At 40.4% G+C, this 15349-nt stretch overlaps 1 protein-coding gene across 1 annotated transcript in view; it reads right to left on the bottom strand.

Annotated features, from left to right (window-relative positions):
* Window positions 1-242: 242 nt before the first annotated feature.
* The window catches only part of Gng2 (G protein subunit gamma 2), a 112862-nt gene continuing 97755 nt past the window's right edge, over window positions 243-15349 (bottom strand). The window contains exons 3-4 of the mRNA XM_042677895.1: window positions 13351-13467; window positions 243-1096 (exon numbers count right to left, since the gene is read on the bottom strand). Coding sequence (XP_042533829.1) covers window positions 968-1096; window positions 13351-13437 — 216 coding nt within the window. The 5' untranslated portion in view covers window positions 13438-13467 and the 3' untranslated portion in view covers window positions 243-967. The remainder of the gene's footprint in view (window positions 1097-13350; window positions 13468-15349) is intronic.

Below are 15349 nucleotides of genomic sequence, written 5' to 3'. Positions count from 1 at the left end.
AACAAATTCTGGGAAATTTATTAAAGAAGTACTTATACCACTGGGAACTGAGAGGTATTTTAGGCATGGCTAAGGCTCTCAAGTGATCTCAGTTTTCAAAATACTGAAGGATTCCCCTCCCCCCAGTATATTTTCTTCCTAGCTTTCTAGTTAAAACAACAAATCTTCTGAATGGATGTAACATAGGGACATTGTCATGCAGTATTACTCAAGAAACGGTCACAAAGATAGGAAAGCACCAGTCACAACACATGATTTACTTTTACTTGCAGAGTCAAAGCTACCATGTACAAATATTAGGAATAGTGATGAGAGAACACAGACAACTGGCAATTTTGTTGTTGTTCTTATCAAGATAATACACCACAAGAAACATCTTCCTAAACATTTTGAGTGTTCATTTAAACTTGGAGTTCCATCTTACAGACTAGTCTAGCCTTCTCTTTGTACTACTTTAATGGGTAGGGATAGAAGAAGGGTGAGGGGTAGAGGAAAGGACAAAGAAAAACACAAAGACTAAACACTGATGTCATTACGCTGAACCATGGCTACACTGGACAATTCAGCTTATCAGAAGGTATTCTAAAGACAAGAATCATTTTGAGAAGGTCATACATATCTTAGCTCAGTACAGCTGTCTTTTTCAATGTTTATTTTTATTTTTAAATATGAAGCAGAAAAAGTAAGGTGGGGAGGGTGATAGCAGAAAAGAAGTGACACCAATTTTATTTTTTATACATCCCCCTCCTCCAGGCAGGTCTGCAGAATCAGATCTTTTAAGTCGGGAAGTGGATCGGCTTTCATTTGCCTAAGGGGACCAGTTCTTTAAACATGCACAGCCTGGAGTTTCCAGGATGGTTCTTCTCTCTCTCTTTAAATGCCGTGGACGAGAAAGGTGCCCACTTTGATAGAAACATTACGCCAATGTCCCGGGAACCCCGAGGCTCTTCAGCCTCCGCCTGGAAACTTAAAGGATGGCACAGAAGAACTTCTTCTCTCGAAATGGGTTTTCGGAGGCTGGGACGGGGGTCAGCAGGGGGTCTTCCTTGGCATGCGCCTCACAGTAGGCCATCAAGTCTGCAGCTGCTTTGGAAACCTGGAGGGGAAGACAGAGACCATGGAAATGGATCAGTAGTCAGGCGCTGTCCTTGAGCTTTGGTGCTCAAGGCTAGCATGTTACCATAGGAGTCATAGCATCTCTTCCAACTTTTTGGTGGTTAATTGGAGATAAGAATCTCATGGACTTTTCTGGTCTGGTCTAGCTTTGGAACAGTGATCCTTCTGAATAGCTAGGATTATAGCATGAGGATTTCATGAGCCACTGGTTCCGGGCCCTAACCCTCATCTTGTATGTATCTCTTGAGTTCTGTGCCTAGCAACTCACTGGGTTACAAGGATTAAATAAGTGAGATAATCCATGCAAATCATTTAGGGCTTGGCTTCTAGCAAGATTTCTACATGAACCAGCCATGTTATCATCAGGTACTCAGCCATCTATCTCTCTTGCTTCAGGAATCTTGTTAGGGATGTTCAAAGCCAGGCTGGATTCTCTCTTTAATCAAAACAGATATGAAGGTGCAGATATGTGTGTATGTGTACACTCAGATACACACAAACAAAACTTTATGTAGTACCAAAATGTATGGTCTATATGATTCCAATCACACAGTGCACCTTTCAGGGATGTGTTACTGGGAGATTGTCACTGAGTTTAGTGATACTGACAACTTCCCAGAACATTTCTTCCCCTCCTTGTTAGGAGTATCCAGCAGTCTGACTCATCAGTGACAATGTTTCACTACTTGAGAGGGTGAATTTCATTGTGAAAAATCAACTCATATCTGAGATGTGATGGATGATCCACCAGAAGGATGCCATTTGGAATGAAACACATAAAGCCACGAGCCAATTCTTTGCCCAGTATACTTGCTCTGAAGATCACTCCAAGCCTTTTCACATGAGCTTAACACCACCATATGACTATGGAAGGTTCTCAGAGCCACTGCTACAAGCACAATCCTCTGTAAGAGTGGAGTAGATAGCTGGGATCCAGTGGCTCACACCTGTAATCCTACCTACTCTGGAGACTGAGATCTGAGGATTGTGGTTCAAAGCCACAGAAAAGTCAGTGAGACTCATTGCCAATAAACCACCAGAAAACTGGAAGTGGTGCTGTGGCTCAAGTGGTAGAGCATTAGACTTGAGCTGAAGAGCTGAGGGACAGTGCCCAGGCCCAGAGTTCAAGCCCCACAACTGACCAAAAGAAAGAAAGAAAGAAAGAAAGAAAAAGAGTGGAGTGGATTTATATTATCCCTCAATATATTTCCTATCCCTCCCTACCTGTGAGGAACACATGCCACACCACGTCATCAGCCAAGGCCATGCTACCCATGACATGCTCTACCCATGTACATGAGCAGAATTGAGTAGAGGAGTCAGTGCATCAGCTGCTATGCACTTTCCCCTCTGCTACTGGGTCCAACTGAAGTAACTACTATGAATGCCCTCCATGGACTCAGAGGCTTTCACACACGGAACGGTGGTCACACACTCACCTGTTCCTCATTCCAGGGCTTAAGGATAACAATGCTGATGCTCAAAGGACTTTCAAATTTACCGTTAAGTGGTTGGACATGAAGCTTGGTTTCATCTTCTTGTCCCGTAAACCCTTGAATTTTTGGCTTTTCTCTTCCTTTTGGCACAAACCAGACAGAAGCTCCTGATAGAAGCCATTCTATATGTCATGGGTCCTGGTCACTCTGACATGGGGACACTGGCAGCTGATTGTGCAAGATCTCATCATAGGCCTATAATAATAAACCTACTTCGTTCCAGACATTAAGTTATATTTTTCTCTTTTGATATGTGGCAGGAGTGAGAAGTACATTTTTATTATTGTAAGCCCCAAAGAATTGGAGGAGGTGCTTTCTTTACTACCACAAAAACAAAAACACACACACACACACACACACATACACAAAACTAGTCTTCCTTGACTGATTTGAAAAAGTATAAATATTGGTATGATTATTCTTTTGTTCTGAAAGGTTGCTACAAACTGGATGGCTTTAAACAATACTGCACAGTGGTAGACATTTGTAGTTTGAAATCAAGGTGGGGGAGCCTGGGAATGTGGCTTAGTGGTAGAGGGCTTGCCTAGCATGCATGAAATCAATGTTGGTCCCCACCAGAGACTTGGAGAAGGAATGGGTTCTGTGCTTCTCCCCTGTTCTAGTGGAGGCTGGCAGTCTTCCAGTTTCTTGGCTTAATAATGTATCTCTCTTTTCTCTGCCTCTGTCTTCACATGGTCTTCTTTTCTCTGTGGCCAATTTCCCTATTTCACCTGTCAATTTACTAGGGTCCACATTAATCCAGTGTAACCTTGGTCACATCTAGAAACACCCTTTTTCCAAATAAGGTCATATTATAAAAGTCCAGGTGGGCATGAATTTTAGGAGATACTACTTCACATAGTATACTATATTCATACAAAACATCAGTCTTGTTCTTTAATGGATATTGCAGTGCTCATAAAATATTTATATTGTGCTCCTATTTTGTCCTAGACATTGAGTTGAATTTTTTTCTTTTGATCTTCACCATAATCCTGGAGTAAGAATTATTATCAGCTTTTTATAGATGAAAAAATTGAGGCTCAGTAGATTACTTGAGTTGTTTAGTGTCATATAGCAAAACGTAAGGCAGAAATGGAACTTGGACCCTGATATTTTTCCAGTAAGCCACTGTCATCCATATACAAACTACCCCAATGTGTGGTGAGTTCCAAAGGTCTAAACTAAAATTCTTCATGCATCTTTACTAAACATTACTGTTACCAAAGGAAAGCAAACAGCCTGTTCTTGTCTTAGCTCCTCAAATGAAAGCAAAGGTCAGACCTTTGGGCTGAATTGTAACCATTTGTTTCCTCATGCCTTTTCCTTAGTTGAACAATAGTCATTATTATACCAATCAGGAGTATAGCTGTTAAGCAGCAGAGACTGTAAAACAGTAATACTGACAGTATTGTAGAACACAACAAACCCCAGTAATACTGAAAACTCACCGATTGAGAGGAGATTCAGCACCATCTATTCCTAGTCATTTGCAATGCTCACATACAATCATGCAGAATGAATTTTCTAAATCCTCTTTAATGACATTGAAACACTAAATGGAGCAAAATTTAATAACTTGTTTAGAGTTTTTCATAGCTCACATTTGGAAAAATTAATTGCAAATGGTTATCTTCCCAAAGTACACATCAAAGTTTGGTTACTAGAATTTAGTCATCGAGACATACAAGTCAAACCCAAACTAAATGGAAGTCTAAAATAAATGGCCTATAATTTTCAAAAGTGTCAAGGTCATGAAAATCAAGGAAGCTGAGGGAATTGTCACACAGGAAATATAAGTGTAACACAGTAGTCATGAACTGGGTCTTTTGGCTAACCAGGAACTTATTGTGGTGATTTGTAGCACTTAAGCAGAGTCTTAGCATTTGAAATTAGTAATGTATTAGTTTAAGTTCCTGATTGATAATTGCATCATAATAATGTAGAAGAATATTCTTGGTTGTTGAAAATATACATGAAATGTTTAAATAGGGATACAGGTTGACCTATTGTAAAAAGAAATGTAAAAGACACTATGATGAAAAAACGAACTTTACAATTTAGGTGGGGGGGGGGCGGGGGAGGGAAGGGGAGAGAGGTGGGGGGAGAGGTGGGGGGAAGGGATGGCAGGGGAAAAACAAAGGAGGAGGCAACAATGCTTGATAAGAAATGTACTCATTACCTTGCTCATATAACTGTAACACCTCTACAGTATTTTCACAATAAAAACATAAAAAAATGTACATGAAAGTATTTGGAAGTAATGGAATATTTTTGGACAACTGAACCTCAAAATTTAGAGAAAAAAAGGTAGGCACTGGTATCTTACACATGTAATCCTACCTACTCAGGAGGCTGAGATCTGAGGATTATAATTCAAAGCAGTCAGGACAGAAAAGTCATTAGACTCTGATCTCTAATTAACTCTTATTAACTCCAATTAACTCTAATTAACTCTAGCTGGAAGTAGAGCTGTGACTCAAGTGATAAGGTGCCAGTCTTGAGTGGAAAAAGCCAAACCATAGTGGAAGACCCTTAGTCCAACACACACACACACACACACACACACACACACACACACACACACACACACAGAAATCATAGGTAACAAAATTCTTTGCACAGTGCTTTCAACTTTTCTGAAATTAGTTTCCAGAATAAAAATCTTTTTATAAGCTGGTGCCAGTGGGAGCCTAGGATCTGAGGATTGCAGTTTAAAACCAGCTGGCGCAGAAAAGTCTGAGACTCTTATCTCTGGTTAAAAAAAAGCCAGGACTGGGAAGGCAGCTCAGTGGTAGAGTGCTTGCCTTGCATGCATGAGGCCCTGGGTTTGATTCCTCAGCACCACATAAGCTGTGGCTCAAGTGGTAGAGTACTAGCCTTGAGCACAAAGAGGCTCAGGGACAGCATCCAGGCTCTGAGTTCAAGCCCCAAGGTTAGAAAAAAAATCTCTATAAAGGAAAGAGAAAAGACAAACTAGATGCAATAAATACACACAGTATTTTCAAAGTTATACAGCAAAGGGTAAAAAATAAATGATATAGTTGCTAGAAGAGGACATGGATAGTCAAGGAAAATGTAAGTTTTAGAATGGGAGAAATAAATTGTATGTTGGCAGAAACGATGATGTAAAGAAGCAAAAACTAAATGAAGCAGAATGGGAAGGAGTGGGTATAGGAGGGCAGTAACTGCTTGAACAGTTTCCTTGGTTGGTTAGGAAGAGAGAACCTGGTGCACAAAGGAAGGAATTCATGAGTATGTGTATATGTACAAATTTGTGCATGTGTGTATGTGCATACGTGTATGCATGTGTGTGTTGGTATTGGGTCTAGACCTCAGAGCCTGAACTCTCACTTGGCTTTCTTGCTTCTATAGTGAGTGTTCTACCACTTGATATATGTCTCTAGTCTGACAATTTTCTGGTTAATTGGAGATGGAGTCTCACGAACTTTTCTGCCTGGGCTCTCTTTGAACTATGGTTCTCCAAGTCTCAGCCTCCTGAGCAGCTAAGATTATAGGTGTGAGTCAGCAGTGGCTAGCTAAACATTTCACTTTTGACAGCAACGTTGATTAGCTGTGTCTCAGATCAACAATAGTTGAAACCCATTCACTCAGCAGTCTCATCCAACTAGAAGCAGAGAGGAAGGAGAGTGTTCCAGGCATCCCTAGTAAAAGCTAGCACTAGTGTCTGTAAAGAAAAAGGAATCTACTCTAGATAGATATTTCAAGACCTCTGAGAAGAAGCAGTTGTCAGAAAGGACTGAAACAAGACTTCCCTCACCTTAAGTGGAATGTAAGGATAGAGCCCCATCTTCACTACACTTCATTACACCTTGAAATTGAGGCACATCTTAAAATTGATGTCACAAAATGTGTACAAACCATCATGCAAAGAGATAAACACTGGTAGGTTGTCTCTGTCTATGCACATGGGAAGAACCCATACATTAAGGGCATCAGTCATAAACTTAGCCCTTTGGTAGAGCTGCCTGTATTAATAGAGTCATCCAGGGTTGACATAATTTTAATTTTTTGCTTACAAGAATTATGATTACCCTGATGGAGGATGGAAATGGGGAATATATATCAGGGAAGGCACACTGCTTTCTCCTGCTCTATACTCAAAACTGCTCTCATTGCACCTCTTTGGATATCAGATCTGTGGGTTTTTCCATGCCAGGTTATCCTCTGGCATTCCCTGGGCCCCCTATCCTATCTTCCTACATTGTCTTCCTGGAGACAACGCCAGATCCCACTGGTTAAAAGCTCAATCTTGCCAGGTGCTGATGGCTCACACCTGTAATCCTAGCAACTCAGGAGGATGAGATCTGAGGACTGCAGTTCCAAGCCAGCCTAGGGAAGGAAAGTCTGTGAGACTCTTATCTCCAATTAATCATAGAAAAAACTGGAAGTGGCGCTGTGGCTGAAGGGGTAGAGCCTATCCTTGAGCAAAAGGAGCCAAGGACAGTGCCCAGGTCCAGAGTTCAAGCCCCAACAAAAACAGAAAAGAAAAAGCTCAGTTTCATACAACTGCCTTCATTCCATACCAGTTACATATAACTGGTTTATATATGTATATATACATATATGTATATGTATATGTATATGTAACATTTCCATACCAATTATATATACTATATATAGTGTACACATTATCTATATAAAGTATATATATATATATATATATATATATATATATATTTCTTTTTTTTGTGTCAGTTGTGGGGCTTGAACTCAGGGCCTGAATGCTATCCCTGACCTTTGTTGCTCAAGGCTAGCACTCTATTACTTTGAGCCACAGCTCCATTTCCAGTTTTCTGGTAGTTAATTGTAGATAAAACTCTCACAGCCTTTCTTGTCCTGGGTTTGGCTTTGAACCATGATCCTCAGATCTCAGCCTCCTGAGTAGCTTGGATTAGCTACTATTTTGTTAGGAGTAGCTAGGCTTGAGCCTCCAGTGCCTAGGTTGCTACAGCAGTTCACAGAACCCAGGAAAAGAGATGACTTCCTACTGCCAACTTCTAAAAGAATATAAATGAACAGTCAGATGAAGAGCTGTATAGGTTGAAGGCTGAAAGTATCCCAGGTGCAAGGGCTTCCTCCTCCATGGAGTTGAGTGTGCCATCCCAGTATATGGCCTTTGACTACAAGGACTATGCAGTTTACCCCAACAACAGCTGCAATGCCGTTTCTTAGATGAAGATGAAAATAATTAGTACATTTGGTCAGAATAAGAAAGAGATTCATGAACAAGAGGATATTTGAGCTGACCCCTAAGAAAGGAATAAGATGTGGGCAGGCAAAAAAGAAAAACAAATGTATTCCCATTAGGGGACCCAGAAGTGGGACTTTGCATAGCACATTACTAGAACAGTAAGAAGAACCAGCTGAAATGATCTATTGGAAGAATAAAGAAATTTGAAATTTTTATGAGGTTAATATATAAAACACTGTTTTTTCTTAATTTTCTGTGTGTGTGTGTGTGTGTGTGTGTGTGCGCGCGCGCGCGTGTATATGCATGTGTGCTAATTCTAGGGCTTGAATTCAGAGCCTTCTGATTAATCTCTTCTGGCTTTTTTGCTAGAGATTGATGTTTACCCTTGGGCCATCCCTCTACTTCTGGATTTTTGCTGGTTAATTGGAGATAAGTCTCTTGGATTTGTCTGCCTGGGCTCAGGCTTTGAACTGCAAACCTCAGATCTGAACCTCCTGAGTAGCTAGGATTACAGGCATGAGGACCTAGGGCCCCAGAAAACACAATTGTTAAGAAGCAGTCACTTCAATGAGGCTCTAGGCCTTGACACTCCTTTTTTTTTTTGTTCCAATCGTGGGCCTGAACTCTGGGCCTGGGCGCTGTCCCTCAGCTCTCCACCTCAAGGCTAGTGCTCTACCACTTGAGCCACAGCGCCACTTCCAGTTTTTTTTTTTTTTTTTTTTCTGCTTATGTGGTGCCGAGGAATGGAACCCAGGGCCTCATGCATGCAAGGCAAGCGCTCTACCACTGAGCCACCTTCCCAGCCCAGCCTTGACACTCTTTAGCTCTTACAGCTACATTATTTTTCTTTCTTTTGTGCTGGTCCTGGGGACTAGAAGCTGTCACTGAGCTTTTTGGATCAAAGCTAATGCTCTACTACTTGAGGTGCAGCTCCACTTCTGGCTTTCTTGGTAGTTAATTGAGATTAGAGTCTCTTGGACTTTCCTGCTTGCTGGCTTTGAGTGGTGATCCTCAGATTTCAGTCTCTTGAGTAGCTAGGATTACAGGTGTGACCCACCAGCTCTTGGCTAATGTGTTTCAATTCTGAGGTAAGGTGAGTGAAGCTGGAGTTGTCTCACTGTTGCTGGACAGGGATGCCATTCTACAGCCACAGAATTGAGACAGAAAGGAATGGGCTGGATTTCCATGTGTCTGGAATTGTGAGTGGTACCCTGGGGATTGTCTTGTGTTTGTCATATGGACCTGAAAAAAAAATTCTTCTCAGGAAAAGGCAGTGACAGATAAACAGAGAAACAGAGGCATATGACAGAACTCCTTTACCCTGGTTCTGAGTGGGCTTCCAGTTCTCCTTCCATGGCCCCCCTAGCCAAATTCTGGCTCCTGAATTCTCAGACAGCCTTTATCTTTTATAATCAATGTCTTCTTTCTACTTAAGCTAGCTTCTTTAAGCTTCTGTTGTTAGATACTTCAAGTGTTCTCTCTCTCCCTCTATATGTATATATATATTCTCTCTCTTATATATATGCATACATCAGTGGAGTCGTTCTGTCCTTTTGAACAATTCCCTCCTCTAGTGTCGCGGTACAAGCTATCTTTCATCTCACAGCCTCGTCGGTAGTTGTGTGCTTTATCATTTGCTGTTTCATAAATCACAGTTCACAAATCTCTCTGCCACTCTCTTCGCCCCCTTTCACACTTCCATTTCCCTTTTTCTTTCCTGCATTTTCAAATCTAAAAAGTCTTGGAGTATCATTTAGATATGCCTGAGGTTTATGATCAGATAATGGCTTCATTAGCCCCAATCTCTCAGGATCTGTGATGCAGAGGGATAGAAAACAAAGGAGCTGCAAAACAAAACGGTTTTTCAGATCTAGCACAACAGCCTGCATGATTCTGGAGGCCACCTGAGGGAAAAGGCCACCCCCTGCCTCAGGGACCCTCAGCAATTTCCAATGCCAGCTATACCCAAGCTCTTCTTATTAAACAGCTTACTCTGTCGCCTCTGTGAAGAGCTCTCCACTTTCACTGGGAAATCACAAATCTGCCATCTCCAGAGAGACACCCCCACCTGCTGACAAGGCCATGGCCTAGGAAATGGGTAGAGAAGCTGGACTGCTTGGAGGCCTTGCAGGGACTCCTCAAGAAAGACAGCCAAGCCTTCTACCAGCTAGCTGGCAACTGGGACGCCACCATCCCAGTTTTACCCAACAGCAGTACTAAAAATAATCTGTCACTTCACCACAGAATGCTTGAGGTGTTCACAGACGCTCTGAGGTACAGGACAAATACTGAAATACAGGCTGCTGTATTTCCAATGATGTGCAGGCTAATGACGTCAAGGAGGATGTGGAGATGTGAATGTGAAGAGTGTCCAGGAAGACAAACACGCACGCTCAGGTTATTAGACTAATGGCTCGGCCTGTCATTCAGTAATGATTTATTTGTGTCTTCGAAGGGTAATTAGGATGTGGTGTTGCTTCTTCCTGCTGCCATTTGGTAATTATGCTTCCTGGATGTGTTATTTGTATTGCAATAAGCCTTGTTCAGATTTCTGTAACCCTTTACTAGACTACCAATCTTCGTGTGTATGTGTGTGTGCTGGTCCTGGGGCTTGAACTCAGTGCCTGGGTACTATCCCTTAGCTTTTTTTTTTGCTCAAGGCAAGCACTCTACCACTTGAGCCACTTGTGATTTTTGGTGGCTGATTGGAGATAAGAGTCTCCTGGACATTCCTGCCCAGGCTGGCTTCCAACCTTGATCCTCAGGTCTTACACCTTCTGAGAAGCTAGGATTACAACCACTGGTGCCTGGCCTAGATTACCAATCTCTAACGGCAATGATGTCTTTTAATGTCAATATCTCTAGAACCTAACAAGTCCAGCAATTTAGAAAAAATCTAGTAAAATATATATTAGGTAAATGAATGAATGACTGAATAATGGAGCAAAGAGGAAATATTGAACTTTACAAGGAAAATTCGGGGACATTTTGCAAAGGACCTAATACTTGATCTAAACCTTGAAGGAGTCAAAGGAGTTTAGGGTGAGTAAAACAGAAAGGTAGAGAATCCAAAGAAATAGAAAGTTGGAGGTATTTGAAATTGCCATCAAGCGAAGTAAAAGCAGTTCAGGGTGAGATGTGGGCAAGAGAAAGGGAATGAAGCTGGAGAGGTGGCAGGATCCAGGGGAATCTAAAGAATGGATTTTATTATACAAGTGCTGGGGAATCATAGTACATTTTTTTTAACCACTGGGAAAAGGAAGGCAATAACATTTTTCTCTGGAAAGTTTTCTTTGGTGGCAATGTGACAGGTAATTGATAGCAGAGATGGAGATGGGTTGAGGTAGGACTACACGGATCAGTTAGGCAGCCCTTCCAGTTAGTAATCTGAGTGAGGGATGATGAAGGCCTGAGCTATTTTTGAAAGGTCTATGTGAGTGGTCCTCCTCCTGCTGTCAGTTTTTGCCAGTCATCCACACATCATATCCTCCTTCAGGAACAGTGCCTGGAGATGCTAAGTCAGAGAAAAATGCCAAATAGGAGCTTTTTATGCACATTTATCTCAGTAGGGTCACTCTGAGAGGCAGAATGGTATTTTCCAGAAGGTCCATAGCTGGAATGCTTCTTCACCCATGAATGAATTAAATGTGTTTTTCAGATCCTTGGACAACTTCCTTTCCCTCAGCAGTTAGTTGGTCTACCTGTCACCTTGTACTTTTTCAGCAAGAAAGAAAAAAAGGAAGAGACAAGAAAAGTGGAGAAACAAAAGCTGACAAAGGAACAAGGACTGTGGTAAGGGCCCTTTCTTTATCTTATTCACAAATAATAAAGAATGAAAGCCATTCAAAGAAGAACATGAGTGAATTATCTTATAGCCTATTACTAGCAGTAAAATTTTACAAAAGAAGCTGGATGCCAGTGGCTCACGCCTATAATATTAGCTACTCAGGAGTTTGAGAGCTGAAGCTCATGGTTTGAAACCAGCTTAAGCAGGAAAAGTCCATGAGACTTTTGTCTTCAATGAACCACTCAGAAGCTCAAAGTGGAGCTGTGGCTCCAGTGGTAGAGCATTAGCCTTGAGCACAAACATTCAGGGACAATACCTAGGTCCTGAGTTCAAGTACTCCCCAAGTTTACAAACAATGGAAAATGTACCTGTACATCTGCTTGATGTACTTCTGGAAGAAGATAAGCCCTTCCGTCATTCTCTAGGACATACCTGATGACAGATAGGAGGACTAAACTTCTTGCCTTAGGACAGCAGTTCTCAATCCAGACTATATACCAAAATTAACTGAAGATTAAGAAGATATTATAGCCCAAGATATTCTGATTTGATTGGTTCGGGTATGGTTTGGGAATTGGTCCTTTTCTAGATCCCTTGGGTGCAGTGACCACACAGATAGTCTAGGAATTATTGCCATGCACTCAGGGTTGGCAACCTTTTTCTGTAAGGGTCAGAGAAGTAAATATTCTTTTGGTTTTTGTTGGCTGTGCAATCTCCATTACAATTTACTCTGCTGTTGTACTGTGAATGTAGCTATAGACAATATGTAAATGAGTGAGTGAGTGGAACTATGTCCAAAATATAGTTTATAAAAATAGGCAGTGGTTGAATTTGGCTCATGAGCCATAGTTTATTGTCTCCTGCAGACTCCAAAGGATGACTGGATTGACTAGGTGGCTGAACACAAAGTATGGAGCAAGTAGGAAAAATACTCTGGTTTAAAAAAGTCATTTGGCAGAAGATGCTCTAGATTATTGTTCTAAGTAAAATGAAATATGTTTCTGAGTTCATGGAATGCTTCTGGTGAAGTAAATTTGTGAAGACAGCCATCTATTCATAAATGACATTGTAGGGCCAATTCCACCCTCACAATCTACTAACAAAAATGTGGACTTAACAGTCATTCTTCAATATAAATTTGCCTTAATTTATGGCAAAGCTGACGGGTTAGATCTGGGATGTGAAAGGAAAAGAAAAGAAAAGCAGACTTAATTTGGATGAAACGATTTGGTTTGATGTCTTAGAGGACTTGAAGAAAAAAACTAATAAGGTATAAAGAAAAGAAATCACTAACTTGCAATAATGAAAAACAAACAAACAAAAAAAGAAAGGCACTTAACCTTAGAACTCAAATGAGGAGAGAGAAAGTATCCAAATGGAATAGAATCTTTGTGGTGTCAGGGAGGTGAGCTTGTAGATGGATGTATCTTATGTGTTCTGCTATGGCCTTGACTAGAATTCAGCCACAATACTGTGTTTTGCTTTTTTAAAATGTTATTTTGTTCTTATTTCAACATGGTGACCCAGAATTAATTCATACTATCATTTTGTGCTAGAGAAATGCAGGGATGGCAAAGACACAGAAGAAAATTGAACATCTGCCTAACCATGAAGTTTCTCTGCTATCATTTCTGGCCTTGTTCTTCTCTGTGGAAGAATAATCAGATGACAGATGACCACAGATTATGCTCCTTACAATTCAACCAGATGAGCTATGAGTGTTAGGGTATACTCACCTTTATCCTATCAATGTTGGCTTCCATCTTAAGCTGTTCTACCAGCTTCCTGGCTTGTGCTATGCTGGCGGTGTTGTTGCTGGCCATTGGAGTGCTCGAGGGGGTTTTTCAGACACTCTAGAAAAGAAAACAAATAGAATACTGTCAGGGAATTCATGAGCTGCCAAATGTACAAGTTAGTTCTTTGTGACTGGAGGATTTTAAAACAGTTTTTTTTTTTTTAATCAACCCATACATCTCAGTCAATACTATATCTGTTTAGCAGGTAGACTAGAAGATTAAATTTGCTTTTCCGATTATTTTCCCACCATCTTCTTTGGGGTTGGGGGAGGCCGAGGAAGGTAGAAATAAATGGAGGAAGGGAGAGAGATAGAATGTGCACAAATGTTCCCCAAATTAGGTAGAATAATATGCTCTGCTACATTAAAGAAACAAGACACAAATTACCTTAATTTATAAGATAAGTTTAAAATGGTAGCCGTGACAGTGTGCATTATTACAGTTGTACTTGCTGGAGTTTATTGGGTGCTATTATTGTCAGATACTGTGTTAGTCATACTCACAGGATGAGAAGGGAAAGGTAAACCAAGGGATCAATACTAAAATGTATCTGAGGCTTTGGATGAAAAGGTTGTTTTTTCAGTATTGCTTAACCCAGCATTATTGTAATTTCTCTTCATTCTATTTGAAATGTGATTCAATTCACAATTCTTTGTTTGCATTGCTTTAGGAACTCATCTGTCATGTCAAGGTGGAGGGACTGCTTTGTATAAATTGACAAGTACATTAATTACTTGTATTTTTCCTAAACAAGTATAAAAGACCCTTTTTTCTCAACAAGGAAATACAGCATACATCTTTTTTGCCAGCCTCATGGAGTGCCAACCTTGCCTGGTCCCAGCAGGTCTACTAAATAAACCTACCCCTTACCTGAAAAAAAAAAAAGAAATATGGCAAGTGGAATTCTGTACCTAGGTAGATCACGAGGGTTTCTTTGTTCTAATTGCCAGACTTCCCCTACTTTCAAATGTTGTCTCAATTTTTATTTCTCTTCTAAACCTCTTTTTGACCCATTGTCTCATTTTATTCTTCATATGCATCTTGAAACTATCCTATTTTATTTTCAGTGATGTGTTCTCCCTCCAATTTGGAGTAGGTCTTACTCTATGTTAAGGTGTCATGTACAATTTCAGGGACATTTGTGTTAACTATGGCCCTGCAAGTCACAAACACTCATACTGAGGCAATGTCTGAGAGCTTCAAATTAACTAGAGTGTATGAACCAAGAAATGAGAAGCATTAAATACTGCCTTGGCCAACACTAGTGACATCATATTCTAAAGACATTGTCTGGAAAGTCATGACTTTAGCTGGCTTTGGGAAATCATTTTATCTAGGGATGGAGCAGGAGTCTAAAAGAAAAAAAAGGGAAGAAGAAAAAGAAAACCTGGAGAAGAAATAATAATCCAAAATAAAGAATATGTAAGTTTTAACTACCCACTAAAATGAAGAAATACTTTTTTGTTTTAATTACCCAAAGAGCAAGTCTATAAATCATCTCATTTCATGCTTATTTCTTGATATATAATTCTTCAAGACAAAAGAAGAAATTACACATAATTCTCTGTACAATCCATCCACCAAGATTGTTACTTTATAATGAAAACTGCAAAATAAGCCACCCAAAAGCATTTGTAGCATAACTCGGAAGAAAATTAGCTGTTCTTTTAACTTTTTTTCAAAGGGTATGGAGACAACAGAGTGAGAAGGAAGAATAAAGGGGTTTTTGAAGGCAGAAAGATCTTCAAACTGTAATTTCATATACATGAAGATCAAAGAAGGACAAAATACAGGTAAAAACAACAAGAAATAAAACATGATTTCATTGGCATGGTGAGAGACCTAATCACTCATTTCCCTAGGAAAATTATACAGCTTAGTAAAACCTCATGGGGCCAAGATAGAGTATGGATGTATCCAGTGAGGATAGCCTAACTAT

This window comes from Dipodomys spectabilis, unplaced genomic scaffold, assembly GCF_019054845.1.
Source record: "Dipodomys spectabilis isolate Male_0828 unplaced genomic scaffold, ASM1905484v1 ptg000042l, whole genome shotgun sequence".
Taxonomy (NCBI): domain Eukaryota; kingdom Metazoa; phylum Chordata; class Mammalia; order Rodentia; family Heteromyidae; genus Dipodomys; species Dipodomys spectabilis.
Note: the sequence above shows the minus strand (reverse complement) of the source record. Positions and strands in the feature narration are given on the sequence as shown.